Source organism: Camelus bactrianus, chromosome 22 (assembly GCF_048773025.1).
Source record: "Camelus bactrianus isolate YW-2024 breed Bactrian camel chromosome 22, ASM4877302v1, whole genome shotgun sequence".
Taxonomy (NCBI): domain Eukaryota; kingdom Metazoa; phylum Chordata; class Mammalia; order Artiodactyla; family Camelidae; genus Camelus; species Camelus bactrianus.
In genome coordinates, this window is record NC_133560.1 from 10,353,477 (window position 1) to 10,377,937 (window position 24,461).

Here is a 24,461-nt window from a genome sequence, read left to right on the forward strand (position 1 = left end):
GGTATTACAGTTCTGTGTGTACCAACCTTACCTCTCCAAATAGCACATCAGCTCTTGAACTTCCAGGGACCCGATTTCCACATCTTTGATTCCTCCAGTGGCTACAGCGTGCACTCAAATGTTTACTGGATTGATGAAGAATAGTACTTACCAGACTATTCAGGTATCTTGAACCACGTGGCCAGTTTTATACATTCAAGCTAAGTTTGAACTACAAAATCATTTTTCCAAAAGGAATTATCTAGAGATAGGAAAGCTTAAAAAAAAAAATGAGCTTAACAAACACCGAAACCAGATTTCCATAGAAAGCAGAAAAATAATTTATTCCAAGAGATGGCAGAAATAAGAAATTCACCCTGAAAATATACTTTGGTATAAGTCTGCTGAGACAGATTTTCCCCTCTGAACATGTTTTCCCACTGACTGCCCCACTGGGGTCCTGTTGTCCTGTGACAGTTTTTAAACACTTCGCTGATTCCCGTGTTGTGAGCTGCATGAGCCATCTTCAAATCCACAGGTTCCAAGGAGAGAGTAACGTGCTTCCCAGAAGAACAGCACTTTCCGTCTCAGAAGAGGACAGAAACATTTTGCGGAGGCAGCACAGTTTAGGTTAAATAGGCACATCATTCATCAAAGTGTAAAAAAAGGTGATAGGAAAAAATACTGCGTTGTAGACTAAGATATTCAAGTGTGGTGTGAACGTTTAAGGCAGCGGATGGCCGAAAGGGGCGAGTCGAGGAAGGTGGTCTGGGTATGGAGGTGATTTTGCATCTTGAGGCACTGTCTTCGTGACCTGCAAAACAAAACCGTCCCAGTGACTGGGCCTCACGCCATCCGCAGGAGGGCGAAATGTTAGCATGGAGAAAGTCAACCAGTTCAGTAATTTAAAATATACAGGTGCTCCCTAAATACTGGAATGAAACCAGGCTCAGTGAACATGCAGGTTTGGGCAGGTTTTGCAGAGCTGTGACAGGAGGTCCAGGTACCAAGGACAACGCTAAACTGAGGATCCCAAGTCACGGTTTGACTGTGTCACGGAAAGCAGGAAGGGCGAAGCGACCGTACTGGGATCTGACGAGGTCACCTGGGTTTCAAGAACCTGCATGTGCACCTGCCCTCTTACAGCACGGAAGGGGGCTTCCCGCAGGCGGGCCAGCTTTCCTCTACGTCCTAAAAAGCAGGGTCCTTGGTCCTCGAGGTTGCTCATTGTTCTTGTCTCCCCCCAAGTATAGGTGACAGATGAGAATCTCTTTTTCTGGAAGCTTAAAGCTGCACCACCACCTTCGCAAAGTTAGCAAACACTTAAAATAGGTATCTTCACACAACATTGTGAATCGACTATACTCCAGTAAAAAAGAGAGAGAGAAAATAGAAATTAAATAGTGTCTTTCAGAGGGAAGTTCCACACAAGCCTTGAGTTGGTGGATGAGAAAACAAGCTGGTCATGACCCACCATTTGCCAGAATGTTGAGGGTTAAGGGCAGCGGAGCGAGGGGGCTAGTTAAATTCGGATGAGGCATGGCTGAGGCAGGCAGGTCTGAAAAGACTGAAGGTTGAAAAGCGTGGAGAGAGATCAGGTGGGCCCTTGAGGTTTTCCAAATCAGTGGGCACAACCAGGAGAACCCACAGGGCAGGGTGACAAAATGAGAGGTTTCCCACGGCCCCAGCAGCAGACATGAGGCCGCTACTACGTCTTACTGAGGCAGGCTGGGCGGTCCGACTGCCCCTGACGGCAGAAAGTCCCAGACTGCCGGGGACTCACCAGGGCAGGGCACTGCAAACAAAACACCCGTCAGGTCAGGATGTGATTAGAGGACTGTTTTCGCCGTGTACTAAGGAAAAGAACCAGAGCAGGCCAAGTCGGGGCAATTACCAGAGCTACCGGTTTCTTCCACAGCTCCACAAAAGCTCTCTTCTAATCTAATGATCGTTTTCTCTTCTCCTTAGGCCAGCAAAACAGTCCTCTGCACAGACCTGACTTCCAGGCAGATTATACATTTTACTTGAGAAGACTTGAAGCAGTGAATCCAGACGTTTTGTGTGTTAATTTCTTATGAAGAGCACACTGGTTAGATTTCCTTAGACTGTTCAGGCCTTTTTGGGCAAATGAATAATCACAAAGAGGGAAAATCGGTCTTCACTTTTGAAAAGTCACATAGAAACAGGGGGTAATTTTCACTCAAGCTCAGTGATACCAGTTTTAAGACATGTGAGTGTTATGTTAAACGGCACAGACTTGTGGTTCGATTTGAGTGAATTAAAGAAGCCCATACTCTACTCATCTCTCTGATATGAAATGGACATTTCAGGGTGGAGGTGGGCAACTCAACAAAAGGGTCCCTGTCATCTTCTCATTTTTTTAAATAAGGGAATCACAAAGCTACTTTCAGATAAAACCGAGAATGAAGACAACATAAAAATATTAGGACTGGAATCAGGATATCTGTTCAGGGAAGGATGAGTGAATATATTTTTTAAAACACAGAAGAGGTCTCATTTTTATCTGTATTTTTTCACTTCAGATAAATTCACAAAATAATTCCTTCTTTACTATTATACGTAAGGTATGTATTTATTGTAGGAGATTAACTATAAGAGGTATTTAAGCAAACTAAAGGCATGAGTGTTTCACAATCCAAGGCAATGCACTGAATGGATGGCAAAAACTGCAGAGCTAAATATACTGAGAAGAAATCACTGTGAAGCCCGGTGGCCAGGAAAGGAAGTACAGGGATCTGCAAGCTGGACACTCAAAGAGAAAGAAAATATCAGAAAGAATTCCAAGAGAATGAGTGAGTGGAGACAAGAAAGCAGAAGAATGTTCACGGAATAGTAAGTTTACCAATCTGCCCTCTGAATTAATGAATGTTGTGAGGTAGTGAGAAGCAGGAAAAGCTAAGTAAAGCTAATTAGGTCAAGAGCACGAAAACGGTAAAACCAATAGGTAACCATGGAGGAAAGCAGTGAAAAAGAGGCTGAGAAGGTGATCTGAGGGCAGAACTGGGAAGGCCTTGACCGCCAAGTCAGAGAGCAGGACAGAACCTACAGATGAGTCATTCTTATCTTTTGTGGCCCATGGGGACCTTCGGTGACCTGGACAGGCTGTGCTTACAACATGTTACATACAGCATTTCAAGGGGCACGTATCCATGAAAATCAGGGCCTTCAGGTTAAAAGAAAAAAAAGTCCTGCTGTAGGCCATGGAGAAGGGGTGAAAATTCTGGGGCAAAAAGCAGTGATGTGTTTCGGGAGGTGCTACATCAGGAAGATGAACAGGGCGGTGGTTTGCGGACACCCTGAGTGAAGAGACAGGCAGGCCTGATGAGAAACCACTGCAATCATTCAGAGCTGCAGCGACTGGGTCAGAAGTTGGGGTCCCCGTCAGAGGAACAGAAAGGAGGGGCAGACACAAGAGACATCCCAGGCTCCACTGGATTCAAGGAAGAGGAGAAAGAAGCGATCGAACAAGTTCTGACACTAAGTGACACAGAAAACTACGGCAGGTTCTTTAACCATGAAACACCTTGTACAGTTGAACTTTTCACAAGCCTGGCTTCACTGCAACCTCTCAGCAGATCATGAACCCCTTCAGAGCCCACAGCCTTCCCTGAAACCCTATGCACCTCGTGACACTCAAATATTTTTGGAACGCATAGAAAAACAGCTCCCTCGGGGCAGAGGCCTAATTACCAATACGCTGTTCCTCTCTGGTCCAGACTTTGTAATAAAGTAGAATGCCTGCCCTTTAGGACTGTGGCAGACCACACAGGCTTATCTAAACATACTACAATGATGTGGTTTATCAACTAACTTACAGCACACTGGTCTGAAGCCACTCCAAGGGGACTCCGTACAAGCATCAGACCCCCAAAGCTGCAGGAAAATGGGACATCAGAAAAACAGCAACCGTGATGTGACAGGTCCATTAGAATCTTAGGAATCGAGGCTCTAGAGGCAGACGAGGCTGGCAGGACGCAGAGATGGAGTGAGCACTGTTCTTAAAAGTACTGGGTAAGACTTCCAGCCAATAAACACAGTGTGCTGTAACTCAGCCTATCAACATATGAAAGAAAACCATGGCAATGAAAGTGTTTAAAGTAGCGAAAGGACTGGCTAGCTATTTAACTGTGTGGTTTGAACCAATTCAACTTCATGTGTATAAAATTATGCAAAAGCTTTCATGACTGTTCCTCATTTTTCTCTGCTGAATACCATGCCTGGCTTACACCTCCTACTTTCCAAATCTGGCCTCTTAAAGAATCATATACAGACCTGAACACTTTTCCTTACCAGGTGGAGACAGGCCTATATCTGGTCTCTGCACTCCTTTATCATTCCACGTTGTGTAGAAGTTCAAAGTTCTAAAGGGGATTTGGTTTAGCTCATTCTTTGGATTTTACCAAGAGAAGTGAAGTCCTGTCTTAAGAGTTCTGTTTGCTCCAATGTTAGGCAGAGATTAGATCTCCTGATGTGATAACTCCAAAGGCCTACAGTTACGGAATCACAATCACTGCCTCAAACATGGAATGAATGTGACATGTTTATAAGTAGGGTTGCCTGGCTGTGCTCTATTTCCCAGTGTTTTGCTTTTAAAGGAACAACCTTTAATATAAAGGTTTTAAGCAGTGCTAGTCTGTGCTGTGGATCCAACTGCAAATGTTAGGAATTCATCAATCAGGCTATGGACACATGACACTGAAGAGACTGGCCAAAGGAAACCTTCAGATTTCACACACACAGTGTTATTCAGGGCCAAAGGGCCCAATTTACTTCTTGTAAGGGAAGGAAATAAGGCTCAGAGATGGTAAGTGAAAGGCAATGTTAGAACCAGATCCCACTCTGAGGCCTAAAGTTCTCTGCTTTAAACTCCAAGCAACATCCATACCTAATATTCACTATAGTTAAGAAGAACGAGAGAAAACAGAACCTGATGAAAAAAAGGCAGGTTAAAAAAATACATGAATCGTATTTTTAAAAAATCTATATAAAAGGGAATCAAAATCCCTTTGGGCAAAGAAAGAACTCCAAGGGGGAAAAAAAAAGCTGCCTATCTACCAGATTGGCAAACATAAGGCTTATGAGGAAAAGGCACTCACATATAATGTTGGTGGGAATGCAAAAATGGTACAATTCCTATAGAACAGAATGTAGTAATATCAAGGAAAAGTATATATACCGTTAACCCAGAGATTCCATTTTCAAGGACTCTAACCCAAAGATCACTGGTAAAAATACAAAAACATCATATGCACAGGATGGCACCATGGCTTTATCAGTAATAGCAAAAGACTGGAAATAATCTGAAAGGATATCAATGGCTATAAAAAGAATTGAGGACGATCTCTAAACACTGACAGGAGCAATCTCTAGGATATACTGTTCAGTGAAAAGAGCAAGGTACCGAATAGTACATGTAATATGGTATCTCTTCTGTAACAGCTGTGTGTGTAGCGGGGGATGGACACACACACGTATACGTTTGCTGATCTTTGCACAGAGAAACAGTGGAAGGATATAGTCTTCTATGAATATATCTTAATTATAATCTTGACTCTGGAAATATTTTACATATTCAAAAAAAGTAGCAAAGAAAAAAAATTACTAGAAAATTGAATACAAAATAAACCATCTTAATCTGTGTATAAATTGATAACCACCAGAGGAAACAATTATTTCAGTTGACCTCCCAAAACAGCATTCTGTCCTTTATTTGTTCTAAGGACAATATAAAACAGCAAAGAAATCCTCAATTGCATTCGATAAACTTATAGTTAGTAGTTATATTGGTGGTATTTTGAAACTATCTCATATATGTAAGAGGATAATCAAAGTAAGTAATTTCGTTACTGCCTTTAGGAGCCAAGATTTTCAGTATATGTGAATGATATTCAAGTATAAAACCAAAGAAGTCAGATAAAAACCCTGTAATGTTAAATTTGAATTAGAAACACTAACATGAACTCATGATAATTTTTTTTTTTCTCTTTAAAAATCTATACTTCCTGCCTTTGTCTGCTGTAAAGGCTTGGTAGCAACAACACCTCGGCAGAAATGAAGGCACCTGGCCATCTGATCATGGCTTTTAAACACCACTACCGCTGAAAAAAACCAGGGTCCATGGGGCTTGAGGACTGTCTAGTGAACCAGGGATCCTTTCAAGTGGGAGACTCAGAAAGCAGTTGGAGGAAAAGCTGATTCCACGTCTGGGACAAGAAACATACAAGAAAGGTCTGAACACCTTGATGTTGCCAGAAAGAAAACTATCAAAGACTAATATCAAAAGGACCCGGAAGCCAGTCTAGACAGAGACTCCCATAACGCCAAAGAAAGAACTGAACATAAAAAGGGTAACAAATGTGCAACTGATTAAAACTGGAAATGAAAGAAAACCTTATTGGATACCCTAGAAGTAACTTGGGCACCAACATCTTACTCTGAAAAAGTAAAAGAAAAAAAAAAATTTAATATGTATTCTGCTTTTCTTGTATGACCTATGTTTCAAGGTTACAAGTAATGGTAGCTGGTGAGGAAAAGCTCATTTTTTAAAGAAATAGTTCATCTAATCAAATATAGAGGTAATAATAGGATAGAAAATCACCATCTGTGCAGTTTCTACTGAAATGCTTCATTCAGGCTAAGATCATTGATGGATAAATTCACTGGATAAAGGTGGACAGAGACAGTTACATCTGGAGGGACCAGGCTGTTGTTACCTGAACCCACTGATCACCTTAGCATCACTGAAGACAGACATCGTGTGTCTCCTGATACAAGGCAATACGAAGTTCACGGAACCACTTGAGAGCCCTCGCCAAAAAAGCTGAACCTGAATCTAGTCAAGCATTCAGCGGTCACCTCCATTTAACGAAATAATGGAGACAGGAACAAACAAAATGACAGGTTTGCCGACTCTCAGCCTGTGAATAAGTCTTTCCATTACACCACTCCTTACTGCTCCTTCTCCGATCCTCAGAACCAAATGAAACCTGCAATTTTAAGACCAATTTTCAAAAAGCATCTGTCTCTCTCTATCCAAAGCATTCAGAGAGGCCCTTCATGTAAAATCTGCCAGCCACTTAAAGTTGCAGAAGCTCGAAATACCAAGCATAAACAATCACGTACTTGATCTGTGTCTCAACGACTGCATGCAATCCTACCTTTATTTAAACATCTGGGTAAGAGTACAATTTAAAATAAATCCTTTGGTACAGTGAATGGCCTAAGACCCACATCTATTTCTGCTATTCAGATCGCATTTACTTGCAAGAGCCTACCCTTGCAGAGGCCCGAGTTTTCCGAGGAAAAGTCAAGGCAAACTCCAGCTGACCGACAGACAACACTCATGTGAAAGGTCAAGGGCATAGTCACCTCAACGACTGAGCACTGGCGAGCAGGTCTTCTTCCTCAAGGCCAATGATACTTGAGGTACCAGATGGTTTCATTTTTCAACTGTGGTCCAAAGAGAGGGTTGAGTTGGGCCAGAATCGCAATCAGCCAACTAAAAAATAATGGGGGCGGAAGGACAACAAAAAGTGGTGAAATCACGTTGGAACAGGACCATTTTTGATTAGGATGAAAAGAGTGCTTTAGTAAAACTTAAATCTATTCTGTTCAGACCAAACCTTCGATACACTTAAAGTTCATAAGACACATGGTGCTAACGGGACCATGTTTTACAACAAAACGCTTCGTAGAACACCCTGCCTTCGTTTGGATGCCTGACTGACAAAGCAGTGAGGCTTCACCACAGTATGTCTCTCTTTTCTCTCGTTATCTCAATTCCCTTTCCAAGTATCCAAGATTTCCTAAACTCATATGGTATCTTCACCTCAGAGTGTTTTTGTCTAATCTCAGTTATCACCTTCACAACTTTCAGGCTCAGGAAAAATGGGTTTACTTTACTTTATCCATTTTCCAAAGGCCGGGACCCACAACCAATATGACACATCCATGTTCACTGCTACAGCCATTTCAGCCTGCTGACTCCCAATTAGACAATGACACCGGAGCATCCCGTCTGTAATCACCATCACCACTAAAATGTGTTACATACCTTTTGGGCCCCAGTGGAGCTGAGAAAATGGACATTTAACTCCCCCTGCTTACTCAGAATCTAAGTAACAAGGTATTCCTCTGCATCACAGACCAATTACGGAGGAAGTACGATGGTGTACATACTACCCCAGGGTTAGAAAAATAGCACATAGTCAAGACTGTCTTTAAAATTTTCATATACAGCTCACAGAGGTCTGAATAAATGGTTCTATACCTGATCTAGGAATTCATACGCCCACTGAAGTTGGAAAATCACTGAACTAAGACCAAAGCAGAGGGAAAAAAAGGTGAAATATTTGCAAATCATATACCTGATAAGGGGTTAATAACCAAAATATACAAAGAACCCATGACTCAATAGAAAGACAGTGAGCAAACATCTAGCCATTCAAATCATTCCATGTTTTACTTTATTAAACAAATATTTAATGAGCACCGAATAGGCTCCAGGCCCCAGAGAGACAAAGGAGAAAATGAAATGTTACTTCCCTCACAAAATTTATATAATATGTCAGGAAGGACATAAAGTGGGGTGAAGGGACAGAAAAGATGGAGGTAACGGGGGTTCTACTTTGATGGGCTGGTCAGGAAGGCCTTTCCAAGGATGTGGGGCTTGAGTGGAGACCAGAATGAAGAAGAACAACTGCCTTGAATTCCTATCCAAAATGTAGACATTCATCTTTAAATTAGAATTTAAACTGGAAATTGGAACTGCTCTTATTTTGGGGGGGGGGGGTAAACAAGCCCTGACTCCGTCAACTAGTGATCCTGGAGGATGGATTTCAGCCTGGGACCCTGACGCTGCTGTCCTCTCTGCAGGGGATGTAGGGAGTTGCTTTCTACGGAGAAGGAGATGTCCTGTTAACAGTAGTTTCCTCCTAAAATTTCAGGACTTTCAATTCCCCTATAAGAGAGCGAACTAGCCAAAGCCAACCCAGGTCACGGTCTTGTTGGATCTCTGTTCTTCCACTTGCTGTCATTTTTAGAACTCTTCCAATGAGAGGATCAAGAAGCTGAGTCTGATCACTAATGGTCAGACGGCCGGGGAAGCGACCAGCACCAGCACCAGACGCTTCACCTGCAGAAACAAAGCACCGGCCCTCCCCTCCCCACCCCACCCCAACGGAAGGTGGTTCTGTGACCGGAAACATGACACCTGAGGACACTGGGCCAACACAGCTACCTCTAGCTGACTCACTTTTATAAACAAGAAGTTAATTCAGATGAGATTCTCTGATCTGTCCTTGGAACTAGAGAATTCGACACAAACAAAATACCAAGACTTGTCACCGAGGTTTAACATCTACCTGAAAAAAGGAACGCCGAGGGCAGCACAGGCAGACACGCTGAGAAGCGCTGTGACTGCAGCGAACGCTAATGGTGCAGAGCGAGAGTCATGGAAAATTCCAGAGACCCAGGACCTCCCCAATCCCAGCAGGCAGTGGAAGCAGACTGTACAAACAGTCGTCCGTCCTCTCAGGACAGGCTGAAATCACTGGCCGGTGCTTAGAAATGCCAAACACAAAACATGTTAGAACCTCGCCTCTGTCTCTTTTCTTCACCCAAAATGCATACTACCCAGTAAAAACCCTATCTCCCCGCACTTCGTATGATGTTGGATTGTGGTGCTTCTCAATCCTGACAGTACATAGATATAATCACCCAGGGAGCTTGGAGCTTTAAAAAAAAATGATGTTATATCTTACAAATGCTCTTTCTTTTAATTCTCCCACAATCTGGTCAAGGAAACTGAGGCAGAGAGAGGTGAAATGATTTACCTATGGTCATAACACTAATCAGGCGGCAGCAGCTCCTGAACCCGAAATCACGTCTGACTAATATTCCTGCCTCACAAGTTACCTTCTGAAATATGTTAACTGACAATATTTCAGAAGGCATCAATTCAGCTCAATCTAAACCGTCTGGGAGTCAGGGATACAGAGACTCCATCTGTTCACTCTTATGCCCATCATGAGCCTTTGGTACCAGAGGTAAAGAAGGAACATCCAGAAGCAAGAACAAAGTCCACTCTGCTTGCTCAGATCAGTATTCAGAAACTTTTCTGAATTTTATTTCACATACTATTTTTAATATTTCAAATCAAGCAAAACATCTCACTTAAAAAAAAAACAAAAAACTAACAAACCACAGTACAAGAAAATTCCTTGGGAAACAGCCCAGGCCAGTTCATTTGAAATTCCAGGGAGGAATTTCCCCCCTCCAACCAGCTGAGCTCTGGACCCGCCCTTCTGACTACTGCCTGACTTCAGATTTTTCTTTAAAGCTGATAAACATAGTGGAAGGAGGAAAAAAACACCCTGAATTGATGGAAGTGGGTGGGGGAAGAGATCGTATTCCAGTGAATCTATTACTTCATGTATCCAAGAAGAGAGAACTAAATGTACCCTCCACATCTGCCTCCAGAACCCCCAGTGCCTTCTGAGATTATTCAGACAAATGAGGCAGCTATGGCGCCGGAACACCTTTCGGAGATCTGCAGAGCTGGAGTGGACCAGAGGTCAAGTCCGTGTTCCACATTTTCACAATGAAGAAACCATGTCCTAGGGAGCTTAATACCCCACAGCGAATCAGTGATAGAGCCGGAAAGGGAACCCAGGACTTGTGAGCCTCATGGTACCAGGCTGCTCCCACAGGGTATTAAGGATGAAACAAATCAGGCAGTTTGGGAGTTCCTCTTTCACGCCACAATCATTTCCCAATGCCAGGCTCCGTAACTCTGGCTCTAAGGATGCCAAGGGGAATCGGCTGAGGGGCCATCCCCTAGGGGCTCATGACTTGTGAGGGACAAACCAAGGATGGTGGCGGAGTTTGCTGTGGGAGAGAGAGGCATAGGGTGATTTCATCACAGACACTCCCGACCACTTCTCACGAGCTCAGCTCTTGGTTAGCTGAATTCTTCAAGCACAAAATAGGCCCTTCCCACAGAAAAGGCGACACCCAGCTCTCTCAAATCTTGCTTTGTTCTTTTGTTCCGCATTCAGATATGAAAACAGGGAACAGAGGCATGGTTACTTCCTGGTGATACACAGGTCAAGGGGGTAATTGCTTAGCTTCCCTGTTGGAATAGGGAGGCCTGGGTAGGACTTCTCTTCTGATCTGCTGTCCCTCTAAAGGGCCATGACAGGAGTGACCTCTATCAGCGGGCTCCTTAAGAGACAGCAGAGAAGTGACTTGCCCTGTCTCTACCAAGATGACCCCTGTCAAATACCCTCACTCCAATTCAATGACGTAAATTCTTTCAATGCAGCAACATTATTAGACACTATTAGAAAATGTGGGATTCCGTATTAGACGGGGTTGGATTTTGATTTCAGCTACATCAAATATTACAGTGACTCCAGGCAAGGGAGCTTACAACCCTGAGTCTAAGTTTCCCCTTTTGTAAAATGAAGATAATAATTCCTGCCTCATGATGTTAAGAATTAAAGGAATAATATATGAAAGTGCTCTGTGTAGTAGTTGACAAATGGATGTTTCATAAATACGAGTTATTCCTTCTCCTTCTCTGTGAGATCACTAAAAATGTACTCAAGCCACAGAATGAAATACAACTGATTTTACTTTACAAAGGATTTTGTAAATGCAGCACTGAATCATTCTCATTTCCACCTCCTCTCCTGCCACCACACCTACAGAAGGCAGAATTCTAAGATGCTGCCCCCAAATTCCCATTCCCTTGCGTAGACACCCTGTATAAACAAGGGATGGTGGATATGATGAGATAGTCACTCCCATGATTAGATTATGGGATATAGCTGGCTTGACAGAGAAAATCAAATACTCTCTGATATTTGTTATACGTGGAATCTAAAAAATGCAACAAACTAGTGAATATAACAAAACAAACAGACTCACAGATATAGAGAACTAGTCATTACCAATGGGAAGGGGAAAGGGAGGGGGAGGAGAGAGGGAGATACAAACTATAATGTACAAAACAAATAAGCTACAAGGATACACTGTACAACACAGGGAATACAGCCACTATTTTATAACCATAAATAGTGTATAACCTTTAAAAATTGCGAACCACTATGTTGTACACCTGAAACTTATATAATACTGTACATCAACTATACCTCAAAAAAAAAAAAAGATACAGTTGGCTTTAAGATAGTGAGATTATCCTGGGTGGGCCTGACCTGATCAGGTGAGCGCCTACAAGGGCCAGGACTCTACTTGATGAAAGCTATCTGGAGTGTATGTACTTATGACTTTATTGCCAATCAGCTTGGAAAGTACCCTTTAAAATGTGCTCCGTAACAAACAACAGAATTCTTTTTTTCTCCTTCAAAGTGGGCATGATGTTAAGCTTTTTCAGTAGAGGGAGCTGGAGGGACACTGCAGGCACGGGCCGGAAGCTGGGGGAGCGGGTGTGAGGGAATCTGGTAGAACTCGCACAGGCTCAGGCCCGGAACACAGCCTCTCTTGGATCTGGAAGGCTTGGCCTGGAGACAACCTTTCTGCAGCCCTCTCGATACAGAAACCAGAGCCCCTGCTTGGCCTACATGCTGTGGGGTCCTCCTGCTCGCAGTACACAGGGATTCCGGCTACACACCCAGGCCACTACGGCCCACTCTCCTGCCTGTACTGCAGATGGTGGCCCACTGCCGGCAAGCCCAGACCAGCTCCGGCCTGGCCAAACTCATGAACTTCTCTGCTCTCCGGTGGGCTGGACCACATCTTCTCCAACAAGGTTTGAGTTCCTTCCAAGTCGGTCCTTGCTTGGGTACCCCCCCTCAGCCTTCGGGTTCCATCTGCTGTTTTCTTATAACTTACAGTTACTCTTTTGTCCTAGTGGATAATTATGTTACACCTCCCACATTCAACCTACTGTGTGGTGTTTATCTCCTCACTGGACCCAGACTGCTACAGGATGAGAACAACTTGACACAAAGGAAGATTCTCTCTTGCTAGCTTGGGAAATGCAGGCACTACATGTGGGAGAGCAACCTCAACTGATACCCAGCAAGGAAATGGGGCCTCAGCCCTACAAGCACGAGGAACTGAAGTCCGTCACAGCCATGGGAGCTTGGAAGAGGACCCCAGGTTCCAGATGAGGGTTATTTTCCACTAACCTGATGCCAGCCCTATCTCTACTACAGCCCTTTCACTACTGTAGAAATATGCCCCATTTCTGCCTGCTCTGAACTTGATATTTCCTTTCTTTTCTCAATTCTATACTAGGCCTTTCAATTCAAATTCTCTTATCTGCCAAATTATAAATGAAAAGATGATATGGTCAGAGTAAGAAAAATAAACTTTTTTATACAGCAGGTAATAGTATGCTAGATCAGGTCCCTAGATTTCCTTTCCACTGTCAACAGTCAGGACATCCAAACATTTCACATGTATCTGTGAGAAAAATGTAGGTAATTCTCAGACCACAAGCCCAAGGGAAGGCAATAACCCAGAGAGGGAAGTAAAATGACTCCAGGTTGCTCTCCACACCCTGAGAGCATACACAAAACCAGAGGGATCTAAGCTTTGTTTTCAGACCTCATAGCGCATGAAAAATGATAGAGAAAACCCAGGGCCCATACAAGGTAGAGAGTCTAACCAAAGTTTCACCTCCCTCCCCCCAAATTTGAGACCTCAAAGGGTGCTGTCTCAGTGTAAGGGTAAATCAAACAAAACCCCTTCAGACGGAAAGCTAGAAAAATCAACTATCATAAATGTAAACACCAAGGAGAAAAACACTACCACTGAGAACTGGTCTTCATGAAGCTTTGCCAACTCAAATCCATACTACTTGGTTTCACAAAAGCGCATACCAAGATTTTACTTAATTGAATGCCACACTGGTGACGGCCACAGACACCTGGCAGAAGCGATGTAAATCCTCTCTGGAGGAGCCCACCTTCATACCGGGCCTCAGAGGACTCACACATATAAAACTCTAGGGAAAATGAACAGACGGCGGATATAAACAAACACATACAGAACAGGGCGCCGAGAGTGAAAGACAGCAAAATGCAGACACAAACCTGCAAGGGCTTCAGAAAAAGGAAAGATCAGATATGGACTATACATAAACTGCCTGCTACGTTTTAAGAAATAAGATACATTTAAAATACGTGCAGGAAGAAAGAAGGAAGGAAAGGGAGAGAGGGAGGGAAGGAGAAAAGGAGGGAAAACAAAACTGTAAAATCAGCAAAAAGAACTTCTATAGAAATGAAAAACAGAATATGTGAAAATAAAAAAAGTCTATACATGAGGTTCTGGTTCCGGTAATAGCACAGTAGCCTGCATCGGACTCATTCTCTAGGTAGTAATTATAAACTCCCAATAAAATATGAAAAACAACTCATAGATGGCACAGGAGAGTGTCCAAAGCAGGTAGAGACCGGAAAGGATTCAATCCTTGAAAGAAGGAAGCTCCACTGGAAACTTTAAAGAGCATCCTCCCTGAGGACACTGTCCAGACCACGTATGGGGCAGGATAACTGAAGCCCAAGCAAAAACCCTGCAGCCTTCCTGGCTCGAGGTAGCCAAAGATGAAGTTCAGAGCTGCCAGAGCAGTTGGAAATTAAGAGGGGAAATCTCAAAAAGGAGGGTGCCACGTAGGGGGGCCCCAAAACCCGTGCATAAATTCCCCTTAACTTCTTGGCTCATCCCTGATCCATGCATTCAAATGCCAAGGCCTGGTGGGAAACACCCAGAAGGCTGAGAAGACAGAGCAGAGATTTTAGCTGCTGTGTACCACGGAGAAGGAGAACTTGGGAGTCTGAAGTTAGAGGGGCCTAGTAAACACCTCAGACTTTCCACTGACACCCCAGGAGGGCTGGACCTTAACGGAGAAGGCCCTCTAAGGGCAAAACTGAAATAGATCTGCCCTGAAAGAGTGTAAAGTCAATCCTCCATGAGTTTAAGGTGATCAGTTAATAATTAAATGGTTTGTTAGAACAAAATTTAACCTTTTTCAGAGGAACAAAGTAGAATCCAGCGTCTCAATCACCTACAATATCTAGCATTTAGTAAAAAATACATGTGCAAAAAGCCAACTAATGTAACAAACAATCAAGAACAAAGGAATTAACCAAATGAGACCAAAATGACACAGGGGCAGTTAAAAGGTAACATCTCTAAAGCAGCCATTATAAGGCCACCGTGGCCGAGCAGATGGCTATGTGCTGGGGGGAAGGAGCCAGAGTTCAGTCTGAGGAAAACCAAGGCCCAGAAAGGCAAATAAATCTTCCTGCTTCCCATCTTAGCTCAAGAACTAAAGGTGTTTACTGTTCTAAAAACAAAACAAACAAAAAGACAAACCACAAAACAATTATTATTTAAATATGATTAAGGACGTAAAAGAAAAATTGGCTATAAAGAATAAACAGATTGGGAATCTCAGAAAATAAATTAAAACTTTAAAAAAGAACCAAATGGAAATTCCAGAACTAAAAATCATAATATACAGACTGAAAAATATTTGGATGGGCTTACCAGAAGACTGGAGATGACTGAAGAAATAAGGGAAAAAATACTGAAAAGAATCAAACACCACACAGGTACAACTGGAGTCTCAGAAGGAGAAAGTGAATAGAGCAAAAAGAAAAAAAAAAACAGAACACCGGCTGAACTTTTCTCAAATTAGGTGGAAAACATTAACTTAAAGATCCAATAGCAAACCCAATGAGAATCAATTCAAAGACAACAATCTACACACATCACAGTCAACCTATAAAAGCAAAGATAAAAAGAAAATCTTGGTAACATCCAGAGGAAAAAGAATGCATAAAGAATAATTATTCAAATTACAGCTGAGTCCTTAGCAGAAACAATAGAGGCCAGAAGATAATGGGAGAGCACCTTTAAAACTGTCTGAAAGAAGGAAAAAAAAAAATCTTGTCAACCCAGAAAAAAATTCTTCAGAAACGAGAGTGAAATAAAGACATTTTCAGATAAATGAAACTGAAGGAATCTGTTGTCAGTACAACTATCCTATAACAAATACTAAAGGATGTTCTTCAGGCTGAAGGGATACCAGATAGAAACTCAAATCTCCAAAAAGAAACAAGGAACTCTTAAAACTGTAAATATGTGGGCAAAAATAGAAGACTTTTTTCTCTTAATTTCTTCATAAGGCATATGATTCTTTAAAAATTGTAACACTGCAGCAAGGGTTTTACAACACATAAAGGTGTAACAAGAGCACAAGGATGGGGAGTAGACAGAATTATAGTGTGGCAAGATTGGTACATTTTACCTGAAGTAGCTTGATATTAACTCTAAGTAGACTGTGAAGAGTTAATCTCTAGAGCAATATTAAAAAAGAAAAATATAGAAGTACAGCTAAATGACCTTGGAGGAATTAAAACAGAAAACTCAGAATATTCAGTTAACCTAAAGTAAGGCATAAAAGGAAGAACAGAGGAACAAAGAGTTGAGACAAACCATTAACAAAATAGTGGACTCAAACCTAGCTGTATCAATAGTTGCATTAACGGTATACAGAATATCCATATGCCAAAAGGCAAAGACAGAACGGATGAAAAAGTAAGACCAAGTTCATACTGTCTCCAAAAAGGCACATTCTACATACAATGAGCACAGGAAAGGTGGCAGGATTACTGATACCAGACAAAGTGAAATAGAGTTAAGGAGCAGTGCCAAAGATCAAGAGGGATATCTTATAATGATAAAAATGTCATTTCATCAAGAAGACATAATAATCACAAACACGCATGCTCTTAATAACAGAGCTTCAAAACGTATGAAGCAAAAAGGGAAAGAATTAAAAAGAAAAATAGAAAACTCTACAATCATAGCTAGGAATTTTAACATCTTCTCTCAGTAATTAATAAAAGCAGACCCCCAAAAATCAATAAGGACATAAAAGATTTGAATTACCCTGACTTGGTATTTATGGAACACTACAGACAACAACTGGTGAATACACATTCTTTTCAAATGCACGTGGAATGGTCATAAAATAAGCCACAATCTCAAGACTGAAATTCTTACATAACACATCTTTGGACAAGATAACTAGAAAAGCATCAGGTATGTGGAAATTAAACACTACAATTAGAAAATGAAAACATAGCATCATCAAAATTCATAGGGTGTAGCTAAAGCAATGTGTAAAGGGAACTATATGGTATTAAAGGCTTACATTTAAAAAGAAGAAAAGTTTAAATCAATGATCTAAGTTTCCACTTTGAGCAGCTAGAAAAAGAGCAAATTAAACTCAAAGTAAGGAGTAGGCGAAAAAAAAAGAAATAAAAGAGAAGTGAAATAAATGGAGAGATACACCATATTCAGGATCAGAGGACTCAATGCCATTAGTGTGTAAGTCCTCTGTTCTTAAAGATTATTTTGGCTATTCTAAAATACCCATGTATTGTTCGTTGTTGATTCTAAAATTTGCATGGCTACATTAGTATAGCCAAAATAATCCTGAAGAACAAACAGAGGACTCACACTTCCTGATTTCAATATACAGGTGTAATATTAAAGACAGTGTGGTATTGTCATAAGGCTGGACAAACAGATCAATGAACAGAAGAGAGAGTCTGGAAATAGACTCACACGTATAACCATTTTGAACAAAAATATCAAAGCAATTTAATGGAGAAAGGGAAGTCTTTTCAACAAATGATGCAGACAGATAACCAGATACTTGCATTGGGAAAACCAAACAAAATTAACAGTAACAAAAACAAAGCTTGACCCCCTCTTCTTGAGTGCCTGTGGCCCTGGGAAGCAGCCATGCCTAACTGCCAAACCCTCCGTCAGGCTCTAGTCCAAGTCCTCGCTTAAGAAGAGAAACTACAAGAAGTTCAACAGGTCTCGTATCTTTGTTTACCTCAATTTTTGCCAGAAAAATTTCTCCAAACCTCTCAGGACCATCTGGTATGACCCCAATCCCATCCCCAGCCTGCTCTGTTCATCTCACCACTTGATCCAACGTGCCCCCTCCCTTTCCTTTCTCCGGAACCCTCGCACTGTGTCCTAGGGAACTTGCTCAGTGATCTGCCCCTCACACACACCTCCTAACCTCTCACTTCCCGCTGCCTCCAGCTCCCTCCCCAGGCTCCCTCAAGCCGAGGAGGCCGCTGATTCTCATGGCAGGTAGCTCAGGCGTTGGCAATGGCACCAGTAACTTCTTTGCTCCTCCTTGGCTGCCTCCAGACAAGTCTCTCCCACTCTTGTGAAAAACTGCCTTCTGCTTGGGTGTGCAAGCCTACTGATCTTACTCCCCTTTCCTCCTTCCGATGTTCCAGTCACTCCACCTTATTCAACAGAAGAGGCATAGTTTGCCCTTTTCTGGCTCTTCCTTATCCGTACCTAAACACTGGCATCTCTTAGGCTTGGCCCTAACATCTCTTCTCTTCTCTCACCACACCCCTTCCCTCTGGTCAGGTTTCTCAAGCTCAGCACCATATTGATGTGCGGGGCCGCATCATTCTTCACTAGGGGGAAGGCGGGCTGTACTGCACAGTGTGGAATGTTTAGCTGCATCCCTGGCCTCCACCCACTGGATGCCAGCCCCAGAGAAGAATCACTGCCTTAGGTACATTCGTATGGCCTCAAATATCTCTTCTTCTAGCCAACGTCCTATTTAGTATCTCTTAGAAGGCTCGCAGGCCTCACTGAGCTATACCCACCCCCCACCCTCCCATCAAAGCATTTGAACAAAGACGCCAAAGCAACTTAATGGAGAAAGGGAAGTCTTTCCAACAGATGACACAGCAACAACCAGCTATCTGCACTGGGGAGGCCCAAACGAAGTAACAGCGACATAAACACAGCTTGACCCCACCTCTTTAGGGCCTGTGGCCCTCGGAAGCAGTCATGCCTAATGCCAAACCCTCTTAATCTCAAATCTCAACCTTAGCACGTCCTCAACTTAAGTTTTGCTTTGAAATGTATCCTGTCCCAAGGCGTCACCATCTTAGTAAGTGGCCCGGCCCAGAAACCAGGGAGTCATCTCTGATTCCTCCCACAACCAATCCATCTGCAGGACCAATAAATGCTACTCCCAAATTACCGCTCAAAGCAGGCACCCTCTTCATCTTCGCTATCCTCACCTCGGACCAAACCACAAAGATTCCCGGCCTGAATGAAGGCCATAACCTCTCCTAACCTGTGCCCTCTTCCACTCCGGCCTCCAAGCAGTCTACTCTCCACGGAGCAGCCAGAATCCTCATCCGACCAAAACACTCTTTTATTTAAAATCTGAAAAGACTTCCCATTCGCTTAAAATAAAACCCAAAGTCCTTACCCTAGCCCATGAAATCCTACATGACCTGGCCCTTACCTAAATTCCAAACCTACCTCTCCTCGCCTCTCTATGAAACCCCAATCACACTACTACCGTCTCAGAACCTTCCAAGCTCCTCACCCCTCAGCGCCTTTGCATGTGCGGGAGACCTGCCTCTAGTTCCCCCCATGGCTGATTCCTCCTCCACTAGGCTTTCTGGGATCACTCTGAACAACTCTCTCCCACCACCCTCACTGTTCTCTACCACAGCACCCCGTTTGGCTCCTTAAAGCACTTTCTCACTTTGTCTATTACAGATTGAGAACATTTTGGCTGCTGCTGCTGTTAACCTGCTTGTTTCACTCCCCTGGCAGGACTGTCACCTCCAGGAGGGCGGGGATGTGGTTCTCTATTGTATATCCAGGAACTGGCACGGAGTAGGTATTCTATTAAATGCCTATTGGTTGAACTTCAGGGGAAGGTGGGTAACAAGCTGCAGAACAAACAGCCACCTATAAATGTGAGATACCAACAGGAAACCCAATGAAGGGAACGAGTCAGTTAGTTAAAACAGCACATGGCTTCCTCTGGCTATCCACTTGGGAGTTCTAAGCTGAAAGGAGCAAGGGCAGGAGGACCTCATATTTCAGGAACAAATTTAAACTGAGTTACTCACTGTTTTCCATGATTGACGCCACAATTTCCTTTTATTAGCAGACATTATCAGACAAGACAGGAGACAGACACAAAAAAATGACCAATCACTGGAGAGACGAGACAGAGACATTCCACCTACACAAAATACGCTTCCTGTCTGAAGGAGCTTCAAAGCTAGAAGTGAAGATAGAGCCTACCCACCACCTAACAGAAGGTCAAATAAAACAGGTGCTTCCACTGGCCAAAGATAGGGCAATCTGACCACCAACAGGATCTTAATTATACTGGATTGAAATACATCAAATATGTTTATTGCTGTTGTGTTTTTCTGGAGGGGGGGATTAGGTATTTATTTCTTTACTTGCCTGTCTGTTTGTTTATTAAACAGAGGTCCTGGGGGTTAAACCCAGGACCTTGTACCTGCTAAGCACATGCTCTGCCACTGAGCTATACCCTTCCCACAAAATACATCAAATATGTATCAGATCATGATGATACTAACAAAAAACAAAAATCATTGTTCATCACTGGAAGATACTAGAGAACCAATTTATTATTTTGAAAACTGGCAAGTAAACAGACTACCACACATATATCCTAGGTTTTCTTAAACTGTTTTTCAGTTACTTGGATAACGAAGTAGTTGATGAAGTAAATCTCTCTTTCTAGATGTACTCTAGCTAGAATAAATAAGAAATTATAGAAACAGAACGTCATCAATGATGCCAAAATACAAGAAAAAAAAATCAGACATTTTGTACCCCTTGATGAAAATGTCAACACCATTTATAAAACAGACTTAAGAAAAATTTGAACATGAATGTGATCTAGCCCCTGAATATGACTATCAACTTACTGGATATGTAAAAGAAGGGTGTGTTAAATGAGATCATGGGTATACAATTAATAAGGACCAGACTCTGGAAAACTATGGGGCAAACGATCTGGTTTCTTTCTATCAAAATATACAAGGTAAAAAAGAAAGAGGTTCAGAGAAGAAACCAATAGAGACTTGAAAGACACATCCACTAATTGCATGCATGGTCTTTATGTACATCTTTATTCAAGTAAACTGTAAAATAAATAAATAAATAAATAAATAAATAAATAAATAAATAAATAAAACAACTAGGGAAATTTAAATATGATATTCGATGATATTAAAGAATTAACTTTTTTGTGTGTGACAATGGTTTGGGGCTATATTTGAACAAAGAATGACTACCTTTTAGATATATATATATATATATAGAGAGAGAGAGAGAGAGAGAGAGAGAAATATTTACAGACAAACTGATACATCTGAGATCTGCTTCAAAATAATCTGGACTAGAAGGGGAAAGTGTGTCAGGATGAGACAAGATTGGCCATGAACTGATAACTGCTGAAGGTGGGTAACAGGCAAATGAAGGTTCATCATACTATTCTTTACTTCTGTAGAGAGCATACAAGAGGCTTTAAAAGTCCCAAAACAGAAAGTTAAAAAAAATAAATAAATAAATAAATAAAAGCTATAGTAAAGGACATCCCAGAAACTGACCAGCTTGTGGTTACTTGGTGGGAAATTAAAGGGACGACCCTGACTCTGGGAGGTGATCACATCCTGTCCCGGAACTGGCTCTAGAGCCAGGACCAAAGCAAGGCTGGGCTTGGCTGTGGATCTGCAAATTTCTGGACAAGCGGGGAAAGCTTCTGTAAGCTGTGCAGGAGCTTGTGTGATAGGCAGTATTAGGAGGCTGGAAGGGTGAGTGACAGGAACACGTTTGGGGTCACAGAATAGGGGCTTGTGGGAATCAGCAGATGAGGGAAGCTCTTCAGGAAGGGACTGAGGGCTTCTCTGGCTCTTTGTTTGTTTACTGACTCTCCTCTCACTAGAGAGGGCAGAGAGATACATCTGTTTTATCCATTCACTCCTACATACCCAGTGCCTGGTACATAGTAGGCTCATTATACTAGTATTAGTTTATTATCATTAACAATAAATAAGTTGAGAATGGATAGATAGATGATGAAGTATGTACAGTAAAATGTTAATGACAGAATCTATGTGGTGGATATTCAGGCGTTCACCATTAAGTTCTTTCAACCTTTCTGTATGTTTGAAATTTTTCATAATAAAATTTTGAGGGGAATAAAAAAAACCCACAATAAATAAGCTGAGAGAATGAACTCTAATAAGGACCAATAAAATAAATGCTACAACAGTGTTGTACGCAAATCGTGCTTACAGGTAACATATGGATCTTTGAATAATTTACTTTAAAAAACCACTGGTAACATCACTCTACATTTTTCTTATTCTTTGTTCTAAGTTTTTACACATACAGCATCTTATTTAAAAACTCACCAAAGCATACTACCATATAATCAGGTCAAATATTATTCAGCCTAAGCAGAACCAAGGTTTCCTTCCTCCTAGTCAGTATTTATTTTTCTTTATCACTCTGCTGGTAAGACTTACAATTAGTCAAGTGCTAAAGATACAGCACATTTTCCAAGAAGCAACTGTGTCTTCTAAGTTTCTAATTTACCCTAAAGATGTGAGCTTTGTGACTCTGGGTAAGCTATAACGTAACTCGACATTAACAACTAACCTAAGAACAAGAGAAAGTACAGAATGGTAACTAGAAGGACTGTATCCTTAAGAAACAGAAGTGATCCTGGGCCTCAAAGAGGGAACCATATGTAGAACATTTAGACTTTCCTCTGCTGAACTAATAACACGAACTGGTTGTACTGGCAGAGATCCTGATTTATTCGGAGCTCAAACAAGGTACGCCCCACGGAATCTGACTTTAAACTAGAACAAACTGGAAAGAGGAAAAAAACTGCCCCAAATGGAAGGCAATTTAAAAGTCTATGAATGTATTTCAAAACATGACTTTGAGACATCGGGTTTCTTTGGGCATATCTTACTTCAAATGAGGTATTTTCAAGAAACTGTATGTACCAGTGCCAAAGAGTGAAAAATTTTTTGAATTTCAAATTGAATTTATTACAGAATCCCGCTCGTTTATGGAAAAAGATACATAAAATATTTGGGATTTGAATTCCACTTACATGTTTCAAGCAGATATTTTTCTAACTAGGAGACATGAACAGGTGTCAAAGAAACAAAAGGAAAAAATTGCATAAAGTCTACTATCTAGCTTTTTCCCCATAAAATGGCCTCCAGAGCATTCAATGCTGGAACACTATGTACTACGTTTATTAATACATTGATGACAGGACTGACCCACTGTCAACAGAGCAGTCTCCAGCACACCAGGTCAGAGGGAAAAATCTAGACAGCAAGAGGTGAGGGCTCACAGACAGTTCTCAACTGAGTCACTAAGCCTCAAAGTGACAGAATTTCCAACCAAGCCCAGTTATTTTACTTTACACTTGAAAATGAAAATAAGAGACTCACTGGAAATGTTTCCTGTTTGTTTTAAAGACAATATCAGGAAAATTAACCAGATTTCAAAGAGCATGGAGGACCAGAAAGTCACAAAACATTTCTGCCCTATCTTGGTTTAATCTCAAGTCATTCCTCTGCGCCACAATTTTCTCTCTTTAAAGCCCCACCTCCAACCTTACTGCTCAGGCAGCAGAGATCAAAGGAATGGAAACAAAGGCTTTTTCTATCGCAGAACCAGTCCTTGGCTCCTGGATTGATAAAGAGCTCCCTTGCTGGGATTTCTAGAGGATTTGATAGAATGGGCTGGTACTCAATTACCCCTACTTACACATGGAACATTTTTAAAAAAAATTTGGGGGGTTTAGGGGGCAGGAATTAGGTTTATTTATTTATTTGTAGAGAGAGTACTGAGGCTTGAACCCAGGACCTCATGCGTGCTAAGCACGCACTCTACCACTTGAGCTGTACTCTCCCCGTGGCTTAAATGAGGAATTTTTGATGATGCACGTACTTCTTCTCATTTACTCTCAGAGCTAAACACAGTTAGTGTAAGAATGCCCTCCAAACGCTGCCTGCCAGACTTCCATTCTCGGGGCTGAGCTGTGATCTGAAAAAGCCTCTTTACCCTTCTAACTGGGAAGAAAAGACTAAACAAGCCAACTGCACAAAGTCTCATCATCTCAGCGCTCGTGTGGAGGCAGTCAAACAACACCATCATCATTTAGCAAAACTTCCATCGTGCTGCGCGATGCAGCTCTGAACACTTCCAGGGGCACTTACGCAAGCGCCTGGATGGCCAAATAGCCAAAATTCACGGTAAGAACTCTTTGTCAGGGGCAGATTTTGATCCATGCCAAGAACAAGAATTGGCTCATACCCACAGACCTCTTTGAAAAACCTCAGTGCACAAGCCCCAGGATATAAGAAATTCATAGATTCAGAGCCGCAGAGAACCATGGCCTTTCATCACAGGATCAGAACCGCTGCCTCCTACCACATTCGGGCACTACACACCAGTACTTACTTTCCATATAAGGAAGTCTCGGGGAGCTAGAAAGCTCTCTTTAAGAAAAGAGAATTGCAAAAAAAAAAAAAAAAAAAAAGGAAAAAAAAAAAAGAAAG

General features: G+C 42.0%; 1 protein-coding gene across 2 annotated transcripts in view; it reads right to left on the minus strand.

Annotated features, from left to right (window-relative positions):
- Positions 1–296: 296 nt before the first annotated feature.
- Positions 297–24,461, minus strand: part of ATP6V0E1 (ATPase H+ transporting V0 subunit e1) — a 29,596-nt gene continuing 5,431 nt past the window's right edge. The window contains exons 3-4 of one of the 2 annotated variants that reach the window (XM_010972266.3): positions 7,369–7,498; positions 297–793 (exon numbers count right to left, since the gene is read on the minus strand). In XM_010972266.3, the coding sequence (XP_010970568.1) occupies positions 7,405–7,498 (94 nt within the window). In that variant the 3' untranslated portion in view covers positions 297–793; positions 7,369–7,404. The remainder of the gene's footprint in view (positions 794–7,368; positions 7,499–24,461) is intronic. The other variant, XM_010972265.3, reaches the window with a different exon arrangement.